This window comes from Podarcis filfolensis (genome assembly GCF_964270895.1).
Source record: "Podarcis filfolensis genome assembly, chromosome: 13".
In the NCBI taxonomy this organism is placed as follows: Eukaryota; Metazoa; Chordata; class Lepidosauria; order Squamata; family Lacertidae; genus Podarcis; species Podarcis filfolensis.
In genome coordinates this window covers 567,314-580,846 of record NC_139615.1, presented here as the reverse complement: position 1 = coordinate 580,846, position 13,533 = coordinate 567,314, and the positions used below count along the sequence as shown (strand labels likewise).

The following is a 13,533-nucleotide window of genomic DNA, read 5'->3' as shown; positions in this document are numbered from 1 at the left end:
ATATTTCAAAGTCCCTCCAAAATTAAGAGCCCCCACAACCCCAAACATCTCACGACTCATTGCCAGACTTGAAAAGTCCAAACATCTCTGCATAGGGGGGTCTATCCAACCCCCCATTTCCAAACCAAACCAAACTTTATCTTTCCAAATCTGGCTTTTTCCAAGTTCATTTGTCAAATCCAAGAACTCATGTTCCTGCTGGGCCACAACTCCCTCCATCTCTGGCGCCCAAGGTTCAGCAACATCCTCTCTCATCTGTTCTGTCAGAGCACACTCCTGATTTGAATCCTGGGTGGGCTCTATATAATTTCCCACTACCTGTCCAAAGTTTCTGATCGCATCAGTCATCAAGTCCGTCTTCTCATGTAGCTGTTCCAGTAGGGCACTTATTTTACAGAAAGCACACAGCAGAGCTTCTGAATACATTATTCTGCAAGGTCAGAAGGCTATTCCCACGATCGTAATCTGTAGCAGCTGCAAGCTCCCCGATTCAGAATTTGAAACTGTTTCACAGGCTCCCTCTAGGGGAAGAACTTCTTTTTGTTCTTTTCTTTTAGAGGCAGATCTGACAACAAAGTTTCCTTTTTCAGATATTTTGTCAATATTTGTTACTTTAAAATGCGAAAAGGAACAGTGGAACCACTATGTTTCTCTTCTTTTAGCTATCTGTCAAAAGCGTTTGTCTCTGGTCAATGAGCTTCCCAAAGGACATCAGTCCTGACACCCCGCTCCAGGATCAAGACGGTGGAAAGTTACTTTACCTTACACTCTCTTCTGCAGGTTTAAACAGTCCGGAAAAAATCCCCCCTCTTCTCCTGCTTCCGAAGGGGGTTCAACAATTTTAAATGATGGAAGTTAATCCTTACAAGCGATTTTCTGAACTCTAGTTTGCCATGTCTTTGCTTTGATCTGTCTACAAAAAAGGGGAAGGCTGACTTCCTGTTTAGACCTTCCCGTTTCAGTACCAAATTAAAATAAATTTTTAAGTCCAATTTTCCTTTCTACTCACAAATCATTATTTAGAGTCCAATTGTCCGAGCTATAAATACTCACGGGTGATTATTTTAAAAGCCAAATTGTCCCAGGAAAAAGGCAGCGCTCTCTGGCAACGGCTGTGCAGCTTCGCTCCACGGAAGCAGTTGACTCTCAGCACCGCGCCACTTCCCCCTCTTCACTCCGGAGCCCGTTAGTGGGTTCCTTTGCGGGTGGGGGGGGCGCTAAAGGTGCCCGAGTCCCATGGTCACAGGCTTCATCCGCCTGTGATTTTTGAAAGGGTCCCCGCTTCGCCGTAGCGGGAAAGACCCGTTTCCCGTGGAGCTGGTCCCTCCAGATCAGAGGGAGTCCGCCATTACCGATGGCGCCACCCCGGAAGTCCTGTAGAAGACCCACTCCTGGGGTGGATTTGACAGACAGACAGCTGAGCCCCGGCCGAGTCTGGAGCTGCAGTCCCTCAGGAACGCCACCAGGGGGCTGGAGCCTCCCTCTGATTGGCTACCAAGACAGACAGCCAGAGGCGGGGGCGGAGCCAGCCCTTTTGGCGGGAAGATGAGAGGCGCCTTTTCTGAAGGAGTTTTGAGGCTGGAGCTGAGACGGGAGGAAGGGAGGAGGAGGAGAGGCTGTGTCTGAGGGAGAAGTGGCTCTGGCCTGAGGAGAAGGAGGAGAGAGGAAGAGGGGCTGAGTCTGGGGGGAGACAGGCTGTGGGGGTCTGAGAGATCTCCTGGGGAAAAAAGAGGGCCGAGGGATCCCCTGGGTCTGGCGCACAAAATAAAACGCCTCAGGAGGGGCATTGCTGAGAGAGAGGGAGGCTGAGGGAAAGGAACCTGGTCTGGTCAAAAGGATTGAACTGCCACACCTGCCATAACTAAGGAAAGGAGTGAGAGAAAAGTAACAGAAACCGAGCTGAGCATTTCCCCACCTCGTCTAGAAACAGGAACATCTGTTTACCTGAAGTGTAACAGCTCATTTCAGCAACTGAAGTTTAAGAAAAGCTGTGCCTATGCTACTGGTTTACCTTATAGGAATGTTATAAATGTTTGTTTTTACGGAGCGCTTTGAAAAACGCTTCAGAATATACCATGCGGAGGCTGTTTCTCTCCCCATGTTGCTCCCACCCCCTCCTGCTCCCTCTTCCCTCTGCATTCAAGGGGCACAGATGGGCCTTTCACCAACCCCACCCCCTTAGTCCCACTGCCACCCCAGAACTCTGACCTGAACACTTCATCCCCAACGTAGCGAAGAATGAGGGGTGAAGTGGCGTACAACTGATTTATTTAAAAATGAACAAGAAGGTCAAGGTAACGGTGTACATACAGTGTACAACAGGGAGCCAGTGTGGTGTAGTGGTTAAGAGCGGTAGACTCGTAATCTGGGGAACTGGGTTCGCGTCTCCGCTCCTCCACATGCAGCTGCTGGGTGACCTTGGGCCAGTCACACTTCTCTGAAGTCTCTTAGCCCCACTCACCTCACAGAGTGCTTGTTGTGGGAGAGGAAGGGAAAGGAGAATGTTAGCTGCTTTGAGACTCCTGAAGGGGAGTGATAAAGCGGGATATCAAATCCAAATTCTTCTTCATAGCTGTATGGTTTCAAATCTTCAGTTTTCTTTTCTTTTGTCACTTTATTTGTACTGTAACAATGGGTATTGGAAGGCTGTTCCTATAGTACTGAGTTCATCTTCTGACTTTTACTGAAGAGCCAGAGGCCATCTTGGCTGAGTCCTGGAAGAATTTCTACTTTGCAGGCCTTTTCCCATGTGGCCTAGGAGAGTCCAGACTGTCTCCAGCTACAAAAGCTGAGGCCGCTGAAAAGTACAGGGACTATAATGACTGGAAAACCAGGAAGTCCAGAAGGTACTAACTTTGAATATGACTATTTTAATTGTATTTGTTTGTTTGTTTGTTAATTATATTTTATACCACATTTCATCCAAAGATCTCAGGGCGATTCATGGCATAAAAGCACAAAACAGAAATACAAAATGCATAATAAAAATAGGAACAAGAACAAAGCAAACCAATAACTCCCCCTTGCCAAAACAATTTACAATCACATATATTGTTGAATTACTCCAACCCGTTTCCAACTCTCAGCCAGTCAACACTCACCTCTCTCCTGCTCCCTAGCTAACATTACCTTAAATCTAGGATTATACTATCCTCACCACAATTGTTTTGGTACATGTGCATACAACTTTGAATATAAAGACCAAAATATTGCACTTAATGTTAAGCAGAGGCACATGCATGCACACTTTCTGAGTTTCAAAACGGAGCTAGTGTGATATAGTGGTTATGTGCCGGACTATGACCTGAGAGACCTGTGTTCAAATCATCATTTGGCCATGAAGCTAGTTGGGTGACCTTGGAGGCCAGGCTCTGTTTCAGAGCCTAGTTTACTTCATAGGGTTATTGTCAGCCTTAAATGAAAATGTGGAGAACCATGTAACACCACCTTGGAGGAAATCGTGGTATAATTATTGTCAGCATTAGATGAGTAGGGAAAGAACCGTGTAACACCACCTTCAAGGAAAGGGTGTTATAGGAATGCAATTCATGAATTCCAATAAGGACAAATGTCAGGATGTGCATTTAGGCAGGCACAACCAGCTGCACAAATATAAGATGAGGGACAACTAGCTAGCCAGTAGTACACATAAAAAGCATCTAGGGCTCTTATGTCAACAGTGTGAAGCACCAACAAAGAAAGGCTAATGCTATTCTAAGCTGCATCAAGACAGGATAACAGAATCATAGCGCTGTAGAGCTGGAAGGAGCACAGAGGGTCCTTTAGTCAAACCCCTTGAAATGCAGAAAAGAGATGTTGTATACGGGGCGGGAAAGGAGGTTTCAGCTTCCTCTCACTAACACTGTTTATGCACTTCACTACGGATGATGCATTTTGGGTTACCTCCATCCCTTTTGCAAGCTGCTTCCTTTGTATCTCCACAATGGCTTTCATGTCTCTGGGGCCAAACCTTTTGTGCCAGATTCTGAATGAGCTTCATCCCTGATGAGCTGGAATGGGTGCAGAGGAGGGAGACCAAGGCGATCGAGGGTCTGGAAACCAAGTCTATTGAGGAATAGTTGAGGGAGATGGGGATGTTTATCATGGAGAAGATTGAGAAGGAGATGTGAAAGCCGTCTTCCAATATCTAAAGAGCTGGGCCATGGAAGAGGGAGCAAGCAAGCTTGCTTTCTCCTGCTCTAGTTGAAGGACCCAAACAAATCCATTCAAGTTACAGGAAAGGAGAATCTGACTAAACATCAGGCAGAACTTTCTGACAGCAAGAACTGTTTGACTGTGGAACAAACTAGTTCATGTGGTGGACTCTTCTTGAAGGATTTTAAGCAAAGGTTGGATGGCCATCTGTCATGAATGCTTTTGTTGAATATCCTGCATTGCAGGGGGTTGGAGAAGATGACTCTCACCATCCAATCCAATGCAACAATTCAATGATTCTGGGACACTGTGATTCTCCCCGCTATGAGTTCTTTGATGGGAAGTGAGGTAGGAATACTGACTAAAATTCTTTCCACATTCCAAGCATTTATATGGTCTCTCCATTGTATGAATTATTTGATGGGATATGAGATAGGAGTCCTGACTAAAACTCCTTCCACATTCCAAGCATTTATAAGGGCTCTCCCAGGAATGAGTTCTTTCATGGGAAGTGAGACATTCCTTACGAGCAAAGCACTTGCCACATTCCTCACACTGAAATGGTTTCTCTCCCGTATGAATTCTTTGATGGGAAGTGAGATCACCCTTCTTACCAAAGCTTTTCCCACATTCCTCACACTGAAATGGTTTCTCCCCTGTATGAATTCTTTGATGGGAAGTGAGAGAGTTGCTCCATGTGAATCTCTTTCCACAATCCAAGCACTGATATGGTTTCTCCCCTGTATGAATTCTTTCATGGGAAGTGAGACATTTTTTCTGAGTGAATCTCTTTCCACATTCAACACACTGATAAGGTTTCTCCCCTGTATGATTTCTTTGATGGAAAGTGAGACTGGCTCTTACATTGAAACTCTTTCCACACTCCAAGCACTGAAATGATTTTTCTTTTGAATGAATTCTTTGATGGGAAATGAGATTGGACTTCTCACTGAAGCTCTTTCCACATTCCAAGCACCGAAAAGGCTTTTCCCCTGTATGAATTCGTTGATGGGAAATGAAAGAGTCGCTCCGAGTGAAGCTCTTTCCACATTCGAAGCACGGAAAAGGTTTCTCCCCTGTGTGAATTCGTTGATGGGAAGTAAGGCTGGACCTGTGACTGAAGCTTTTTCCACATTCTACACACTGATATGGTTTCTCCCCTGTATGGATTCTTTCATGGATAATGAGATGACCCCTCCGACTGAAGCTCTTTCCACATTTCCAGCACTGATAGGTTTTCTTCCCAGTTGGATTTCTTTGATGGGAAGCTGAATGGGAGATTTGACTAAAGTTCTTCCCACATTCCAAATATTCGTTTGGTTTCTCCCCTATGTGAATATCATCATGCTCTCCCTTGATCTTCATTTCCAATTCATCACCTGCAGAGAAAAGTGAAATGGATTAGAGCCTCAGCAAGAAATGGAGAACCCTAATTACTGAACAATGCTCATTAATGCTTGTGAGAGAGGAAGAACAGAAAGGAGATAGATGAGAGGTCTTCAGGGTTCGCTGGCTTTGTTTACTGGCATTCAGGGATATGGGAACCTGAGATTCCAAAAGCCTAGCTCTTTTCTGGAATGGATTTTGTCTGGGCAATCACCAAATCCGTTCCATCTCTAATGTCAGACATCTCTTTGGTCAAGCAAAACGGACAGAAGCAGTGACTTCCAGGGTGGGGGAGGCTGGCTAGTTCTTAGCTGTTGCCACTCTGCCAGCAAAGATTCTTATGTGATGATTTATGATAGCCAGGGCAAAGATACCAGAATCATTCTCTCCCTCTGAAGATGGGAGATGAATTGGGGGTGAACCTCACATGCTCTTAAGGAGCCGCTTTTCATACTGAGATAAGAAGTTTGTTTTCAGGGGTTTCAATATTTTTTTTACTAATATATTCTTACTAAAAGTTTTCCATTTAGGATACAATGGAAGCCAAACTAAATAAAAATGAAACACAGAGGATAAATAGAAAAAGAAAGTAAATTGGATAAATAAAAGATGATGATGAAGAAGAAGAAGAAGCAAAAGAAAAGGAAAATATAAAGTCCTGTGTCAAGGTTACCAAAAGAGGCCATGATTCCACAATTCTCCTCTACGACCTCCGTTCTCTGGTCAGGATCCAGCAATGCCCACTGCTCACCCGTGAAATGAACGGTGATGTCTTCAGAGGACAGTGAACTCTTTAAAAAAAAAGAGAGAGAGAGAGAGATGTCCTCCTCTTAGCCAGTATAACAATTATTTACTACAAATTGTTTTGTTGTTTTCTGCATTGTCTTCATGGGATTGTTTTGCTGCACTATTTAAGTATGGATGCTTCTTTTAACATCTTAATGGAATTATTTTTATGTCTTTTGTTTGTGCATTAAGAAAGCTCCAATGGCACATGGGGCACAAAGGAGGGAGGGTGGGGAAAGTCCCATTCTGCAACAGATGGGGCTGGTTAGGTGAATCATGGCTACTGCTCTTTATGGTTTGTAAACTGGTGAGAAGTGTATTTTAGTATTTAACAATAATTAGACAAATAAAACTGCAACTAATGATAGGGACATTCAGAAGGAGAATTAAGGTGAGGTGGATGTTCCTCATTCTCAGCACATTAACCTTCTTCAGTAATGTTGTCAGTCTTTGTTAAGGGCCGTTTTGACAGAAGCCAAAAGACAGAGGCGAGAGATTCGTTCTACTCCAAAGTACCCCCTGGCTGCCCCACCCCTCCGCCTCTTTCCCCACAAGGCTGCTTTCCCTACCTGAGCTGCTTCCACAGTCGCTGCTCCGCCACCAAGAAAAGATGGATGAGGAGGTCTTGCCGGCAATCTCCTGTCCCCTGAAAGAGACAAAGGTAAGTGGGAAGCCAGGAGTGCATGATGCTTCTCTCAAGAGGTGATGCACTGCCTTTCTAACTAAAGATGGACCTTAGAGAAAGTACAGATGTCACTGAGGAATTTCCAGAGGGACAAATGTAAGGTTCTTCACTTAGGCAGGGGGAACCAGCCACAAAAATGTAAGATGGAGAACATAGGGGTTTCGTAGACCAAAAGCTGGACATGAGCCAACAGTGTGATGCAGCAGCAAAAAAGGCTAATGTGATTGTAGGCTGCATCCACAGAGGTCTAGAGTCCAGATCAAGGGAAGTAACAGCACCACTCTATTCTGCCCTGGGCAGACCCCTCCTGGAGTTAGGGGCAGCAGAATTTAGGAAGGATATTGGGAAGCTGGGAGGTGGGCAGAGGAGGGCAACCAGGGTGACTGAGGGTCTGGAAGCCAAGCCTTATGAGGAATGGTTGAGGGAGATGAGAAAAGAGGAACCTGAGAGGACGGGAATTGACCCAATGGATTCAAGGAGCTTCTGTCTAAGTATCTGAGGGTAAGGGATGTTCAACAATGGAACAGCCTCCCTGTGAAGTTGGTGGACTCTCCTTCCATGAAGGTTTCAAAACTGTCATGGATGCTTTAGTTGACATTCTTGCATTTCAAGGGGTTGGACTAGATGACCGTAAGGACCCCTTCCAACACTACGATTCTAGGAGTCTCCTGCGCTGAGTGCATTGCCCTCTGTGGAGCTGCCTTTGAAGAGGACTTGGAAACCGGTGCCAAATGCAGCGCCAGGTTATGGACTGAACTCCCTCCCTTTATTTATGACTTTTCTACGCCTCCCCCCGCTTTTTCTCCATATTGCCCAGCATTTTAGTGGAGATTCCTGCATTGCACAGGGTTGGACCCTCGTGGTTCCCGTCCAAATCTCTGATTCTGAGATTCCTCCCGGGATCTGGCCCCTCCCTGGGTTTGCAGAGAGGGGGGAGCATGGAGGGGGGAGCATGGGCGTAGCAGGGGGGAGCAGCTGCAGGGGAGGACCCTCTGCTTCCCCACTTTGCGGGATGTGGGGGGAGCCCCCCATGCTCCCTGCCCGGCAGCCCTGGGACCCCCCCTTCTCCCCGCGGCACCCTCTGGGGGAAGAGAGAGGAGACTCACCCAGCGGAGAAGGCGACACCGAGGAAGCTCTTGCAAAGGCGACCAGAGCCCCCTCTTCCGGGGAGGGTGGGGCTTTGCCTCCGAAGGTCCCGCCCTCCTCCGATCTTATTTCCGCTCCTCTCTGGGAATCCAGCTCCGCTCCTCCGCACCCATCGCGCCCTTCCCTCCCTCTCCAGAGCAGGAGGCGCGTGCTTTGCGCGCCCCCAGAGAGGGTATTGGGGGACCCTCTGGGCTGGCGAGAGGAGCAGGAGGAGCAGCTGGCTGGGGAAGGGGCTGTGCCAGAATCTCAGCAGAAGCAGCCACGACAGGGGGCTCGCCAAGCTGGGAAAGCTCAGCTAACCTCAGTTGGCTATGCATTTATATGGATTGTGACTGATTTGGGGGGCAGCAACCCTCCCTGCCCCCTCTTTGCTGCGCCCATGGAGGGACCCCCAGTATTTCCTTGCAATCTCCTTTCTTCTCCTCTTGGTACTGACCTTGAAAGCCCTAAATGGCCTCAGCCCAGTAGACCTGAAGGAGCATCTCCACCCCCATCGCTCTGCCCGGACGCTGAGGTCCAGCTCCGAGGGACTTCTGGCGGTTCCCTCCCTGCGAGAAGCCAAGTTACAGGGAGCCAGGCAGAGGGCCTTCTTGGTGGTGGCGCCTGCCCTGTGGAACTCCCTCCCACCAGATGTCAAAAAGAACAACAACTACCAGACTTTTAGAAGACATCTGAAGGCAGCCCTGTTCAGGGAAGCTTTCAATGTTTAATAGGTTATTGTATTTTAATATTCCTTTGGAGGCCGCCCAGAGTGGCTGGGGAAACCCAGCCAGATGGGCGGGGTATAAATAATAAATTATTATTATTAACCTGTGTCCATTATTTCGGATCATCAAGAGAGCCCCAGATGAAACCTCAATCCCTTCTATTTTTGAGACTTGGTCTATAGTTTTGCATGATAATAAGCTCTTGGGGAAAAGTTAAATTAATGGACAAGGGAACAACAGGAAAAGCTCCTGCTGAAAGAACAAGATGAAATTTCATTGGAGCAAATCTCATTGCAGCAATTTAAAAGCCATCTCCTCCATGGGTTGCTTTCTCTCTTCTGACTACCCATCCCTCACAGCAACTCCCTTCCTTCTGCCCCAGAAATAAGGGCAAAGTCACAGGCACCATTCCAGCTTAAGGAGGCAGACATAGCTCAGTGCCCCCTCCAGAACAGCCCCACTTTAAAGTCAGTTTAAGAAAGCAACCATGATCAAAGGCTAAAAAATCAGGACCTAACACAGTTCAGCACCAAACAGGTGTCAATAGACAGAAAAAAACCAGACTCTTTGGTGGGGGGCAAGGAACAAAGTCCCGGTTCACACCCTTCTCCGCTCTCCATCCATTTTCTTTAGCATACTGCAGTACTGGACAAATGATACTGGTCCACCAGTTGTCAGAGTTTGTTTTTATGAAGCGCTTTGAACACTTTGGAATGTCCCATGAAGAAGTCTAGTTTATCTCCCCACGTTATGCCCCCTTTGCCATCACTAAGAGGTGCTCTGGCAGTGCCCACACCTCCCTGCGCCACCTTCCCACTTTTATTCAAGCGGCCTTTCACCAAACGCACCCTTGATTCCCGGTGCCACCCCAGGGAGCTCCTATCTGAACACTTCTCCCCCAACATAGCAAGGAATGACATGTCTGGTGCAGTATAACGGTTTTATTAAAACATAAAAATGGAAGTTCAAGGTAACTTTGTGTACATAAGCATGTGCTTTCAGATGTGCCTGTTACTTTTATTTTATTAAAACTGTAAAAGGAGGCTTTATTATGCTGTTCCTATTCTACTGATCTAACCAACCCTCCTTCACAACTCCCACCGCTCTCCCACCCCACTCCGACCTCCAACTGCCTCTCTTGAAGAGGCCAGAAACTACCTTGGCTGCGAGTCCTGGAAGACCATCTCCATGCCTTGCAGGCCTAATTCCACATGGCTAGGAGAGAAGGGCCAAGTAAGATGGATGGAAAGAGAGACTCCAGCTACAAAAGTTAAGGCTGCAGAGGGCGACCAAGGTGATCAAGGGTCTTGAAACCAAGCCTTATGAGGAACGGTTGATTGGAGTGGGGGATGTTTATTATGGAGAAAAGGAGATGGAGAAGGAGATGTTATAGACATCTTCCAATATCTAAAGAGCTGTGCCATGGAAGAGGGAGCAAGCTTGCTTTCTCCTGCTCTGGTATATTGAAGAAAGGAGATTCTGAGTAAACATTGGGAATAATTTCCAACAGCAAGAACTGGAAACAATAAGTTCAGGTGGTGGTGGACTCTTCTTGAATTGGAAGGGTTTTAAGCAAAGGTTGGGTAGCCATCTGTCATGAATTCTTTTGTTGAATATCCTTCATTGCAGGGGGTTGGAGAAGATGACTCTCACCGTCCAATCCAATGCAACAATCCAATGATTCTTGGGGAATCTGATTCTCCCTGCTGTGAGTTCTTTGATGGGAAGTGAGAAAGGACTCCTGACTAAAACTCTCCCCACATTCCAAGCATTTATATGGTCTCTCCATAGTATGAATTATTTGATGGGATATGAGATGGGAGTCCTGACTAAAACTCCTTCCACATTCCAAGCATTTATGTGGACTCTCCCAGCTATGAGTTCTTTCATGGGAATTGAGACTTCCCTTCTGACTGAATCTCCTTCCACACTCCAAGCACTGATAGGGTTTCTCCCCTGTATGAATTCTTTGATGGAAAGTGAAAGAGTCACTCCGAGAGAAGCTCTTTCCACATTCCAAGCAATGATAAGGATTGTCTCCTGTATGAATTATTTGGTGGGAAGTGAGCTTGGCCTTTTCATTGAAGCTCTTTCCACATTCCAAGCACTGGTAAGGTTTCTCCCCTGTATGAAGTCTTTGATGGGTAGTGAGATTGGCCCGCTGACTGAAGCTCTTTCCACACTGCACACACTTGTATGGTTTCTCCCCTGTATGAATTCTCTCATGGACAGTGAGGTGAGCCCTCCAACCAAAGCTCTTTCCACATTCCAAGCACTGGTAGGGTTTCTTCCCAATGGGATTTCTTTGATGGGAAGTTGCATGGGAACTTTGACTGCTCTTTCCACATTCCAAATTGTTATATAGTTTCTCCTCTGTGTGAATTTCATCATGGTCTCCCTTGTTCTTCATTTCCAATTCATCACCACCTGCAGAGAAAAGAGAAATGGATTACAGCCAAAGCAGATAGCAGGAGATAGATGGGAGGACTTACTTGAGGTTTCATTGAATTAGTTGACTGGCATTCAGGGACATCTTTATGGGAACCTGAGATTCCAAAAACCTAGCTCTTTTCTGGAATGGATTTTGTCTGGCCCAATCACCAAATCCGTTCCATCTCTAATGTAAGTCATCTCTTTGGGCAAGCAAAACGGACTTTGGGTGGGGGAGGCTGGCTAGTTCTTGGCCATTACTGCACTGCCAGCAGAGATTCTTATGAGATGATTTATAATAGCCAGGGCAAAGATACCAGTATCACACTCTGCCTTTGAAGATAGGGAGATGAATTGGGGTGAACCTCACATGTTCTGTAGGAGCCGCTTTTCATACTGAGATAAGAAGTTTATTTTCTGGGGTTTCAATATCATTTTTTACTAAAGGTTTTCCACTTAGGATACAATGAAAGGCAAACTAAATAAAAATGAAACACAGAGGATAAATAGAAAAATAAAGTAAATTGGATAAATAAAAGATGATGAAGAAGAAGCAAAAGAAAAGGAGACTATAAAGCCCTGTGTCAAGGTTACCAAGAGAGGCCATGATCCCACAATTCTCCTCTATGACCTCCGTTCTCTGGTCAGGATCCAGCAATGCCCACTGCTCACCCGTGAAACGAACAGCGATGTCTCCAGAGGACAGTGAACTCTTTTAAAAAAAAGAGAAAGCGAAAGATCCTCCTCTTAGCCAGTATAACAATTATTTACTACAAATTGTTTTGTTGTTTTCTGCATTGTCTTCATGGGATTGTTTTGCTGCAGTATTTAAGTATGGATGCTTCTTTTAACATCTTAATGGAATTATTTTTATGTCTTTTGTTTGTGCATTAAGAAAGCTCCAAGGGCACATGGGGCACAAAGGAGGGAGGGTGGGGAAAGTCCCATTCTGCAACAGATGGGGCTGGTTAGGTGAATCATGGCTACTGCTCTTTATGGTTTGTAAACTGGTGAGCGGCAGTGGAAGACAAGAGTGCCTGTCGTGCTCTGGTTCACGAAGAGTCAGACATGACTAAACGCCTAAACAACAACAACAAAACTGATGAGAAGCGTGTTTTAGTATTCATGACAAATAAAACTGCAACTACTGATAGGGACATTCAGAAGGAGAATTAAGGAGGTGGATGTTCCTCATTCTCAGCACATAAACTTTCTTCAATAACATTTTTAGTCTTTGTTGAGGGCCGTTTTGACAAAAGCCAAGAGGAAGAAGCGAGAGATTCATTTGACTACGGAGGAATCATGGCTGCCGCACCCCTCCGCCTCTTTCCCCACAAGGCTGCTTTCCCTACCTGAGCTGCTTCCACAGTCGCTGCTCTGCCACCAAGAAAAGATGGATGAGGAGGTCTTGCCGGCTATCTCCTGTCACCTGCAAGAGACAAAGGTAAGTGGGAAGCCAGGAGTGCTTGATTCTTCTCTCAAGACGTGATGCACTGCCTTTCTAACTAAAGATGGACCTTAGAGAAAGTACAGATGTCACTCAGGAATTCCCAGAGGGACAAATGTAAGGTTCTTCACTTAGGCAGGGAGAACCAGCCACAAAAATGTAAGATGGAGAACATAGCGGTTTTCGTAGACCAAAAGCTGGACATGAGTCAACAGTGTGATGCAGCAGCAAAAAAGGCTAATGTGATTGTAGGCTGCATCCACAGAAGTCTAGAATCCAGATCAAGGGAAGTAACAGCACCACTCTATTCTGCCCTGGGCAGACCCCTCCTGGAGTTAGGGGCAGCACAATTTAGGAAGGATATTGGGAAGCTGGGAGGTGGCCAGAGGAGGGCAACCAGGGTGACTGAGGGTCTGGAAGCCAAGCCTTATGAGGAATGGTTGAGGGAGATGAGAAAAGAGGAACCTGAGAGGACAGGAATTGACCCAATGGATTCAAGGAGCTTCTGTCTAAGTATCTGAGGGTAAGGGATGTTCAACAATGGAACAGCCTCCCTGTGAAGTTGGTGGACTCTCCTTCTATGAAGGTTTCAAAACTGTCATGAATGCTTTAGTTGACATTCTTGCATTTCAAGGGGTTGGACTAGATGACCGTAAGGATCCCTTCCAACACTACGATTCTAGGAGTCTCCTGTGCTGAGTGCATTGCCCTCTGTGGAGCTGCCTTTGAAGAGGACTTGGAAACCGGTGCCAAATGCAGCGCCAGGTTATGGACTGAACTCCCTCCCTTTA

General features: G+C 46.2%; 3 protein-coding genes across 7 annotated transcripts in view; all 3 read right to left on the bottom strand.

The window, feature by feature from the left end:
- Positions 1-13,533, bottom strand: part of LOC310746788 (uncharacterized protein) — a 125,393-nt gene that overhangs the window by 61,385 nt on the left and 50,475 nt on the right. Inside the window, exon 1 of one of the 5 annotated variants that reach the window (XM_083580889.1) lies at positions 6,897-6,950. The exons of the other annotated variants lie outside the window; for them this stretch is intronic. The gene's annotated coding sequence lies outside the window, so the exon portion shown is untranslated. Of the gene's footprint in view, positions 1-6,896; positions 6,951-13,533 lie in introns of those variants that run through there. 5 annotated transcript variants of the gene reach the window in all.
- Positions 2,851-13,533, bottom strand: part of LOC310746890 (uncharacterized protein) — a 66,619-nt gene continuing 55,936 nt past the window's right edge. Inside the window, exon 4 of the transcript XR_014540800.1 lies at positions 2,851-3,515. The gene's annotated coding sequence lies outside the window, so the exon portion shown is untranslated. The remainder of the gene's footprint in view (positions 3,516-13,533) is intronic.
- The window catches only part of LOC310746991 (uncharacterized protein), a 43,584-nt gene continuing 39,842 nt past the window's right edge, over positions 9,792-13,533 (bottom strand). The window contains exons 2-4 of the mRNA XM_083581281.1: positions 12,648-12,724; positions 11,890-12,005; positions 9,792-11,292 (exon numbers count right to left, since the gene is read on the bottom strand). Coding sequence (XP_083437407.1) covers positions 10,460-11,292; positions 11,890-11,902 — 846 coding nt within the window. The 5' untranslated portion in view covers positions 11,903-12,005; positions 12,648-12,724 and the 3' untranslated portion in view covers positions 9,792-10,459. The remainder of the gene's footprint in view (positions 11,293-11,889; positions 12,006-12,647; positions 12,725-13,533) is intronic.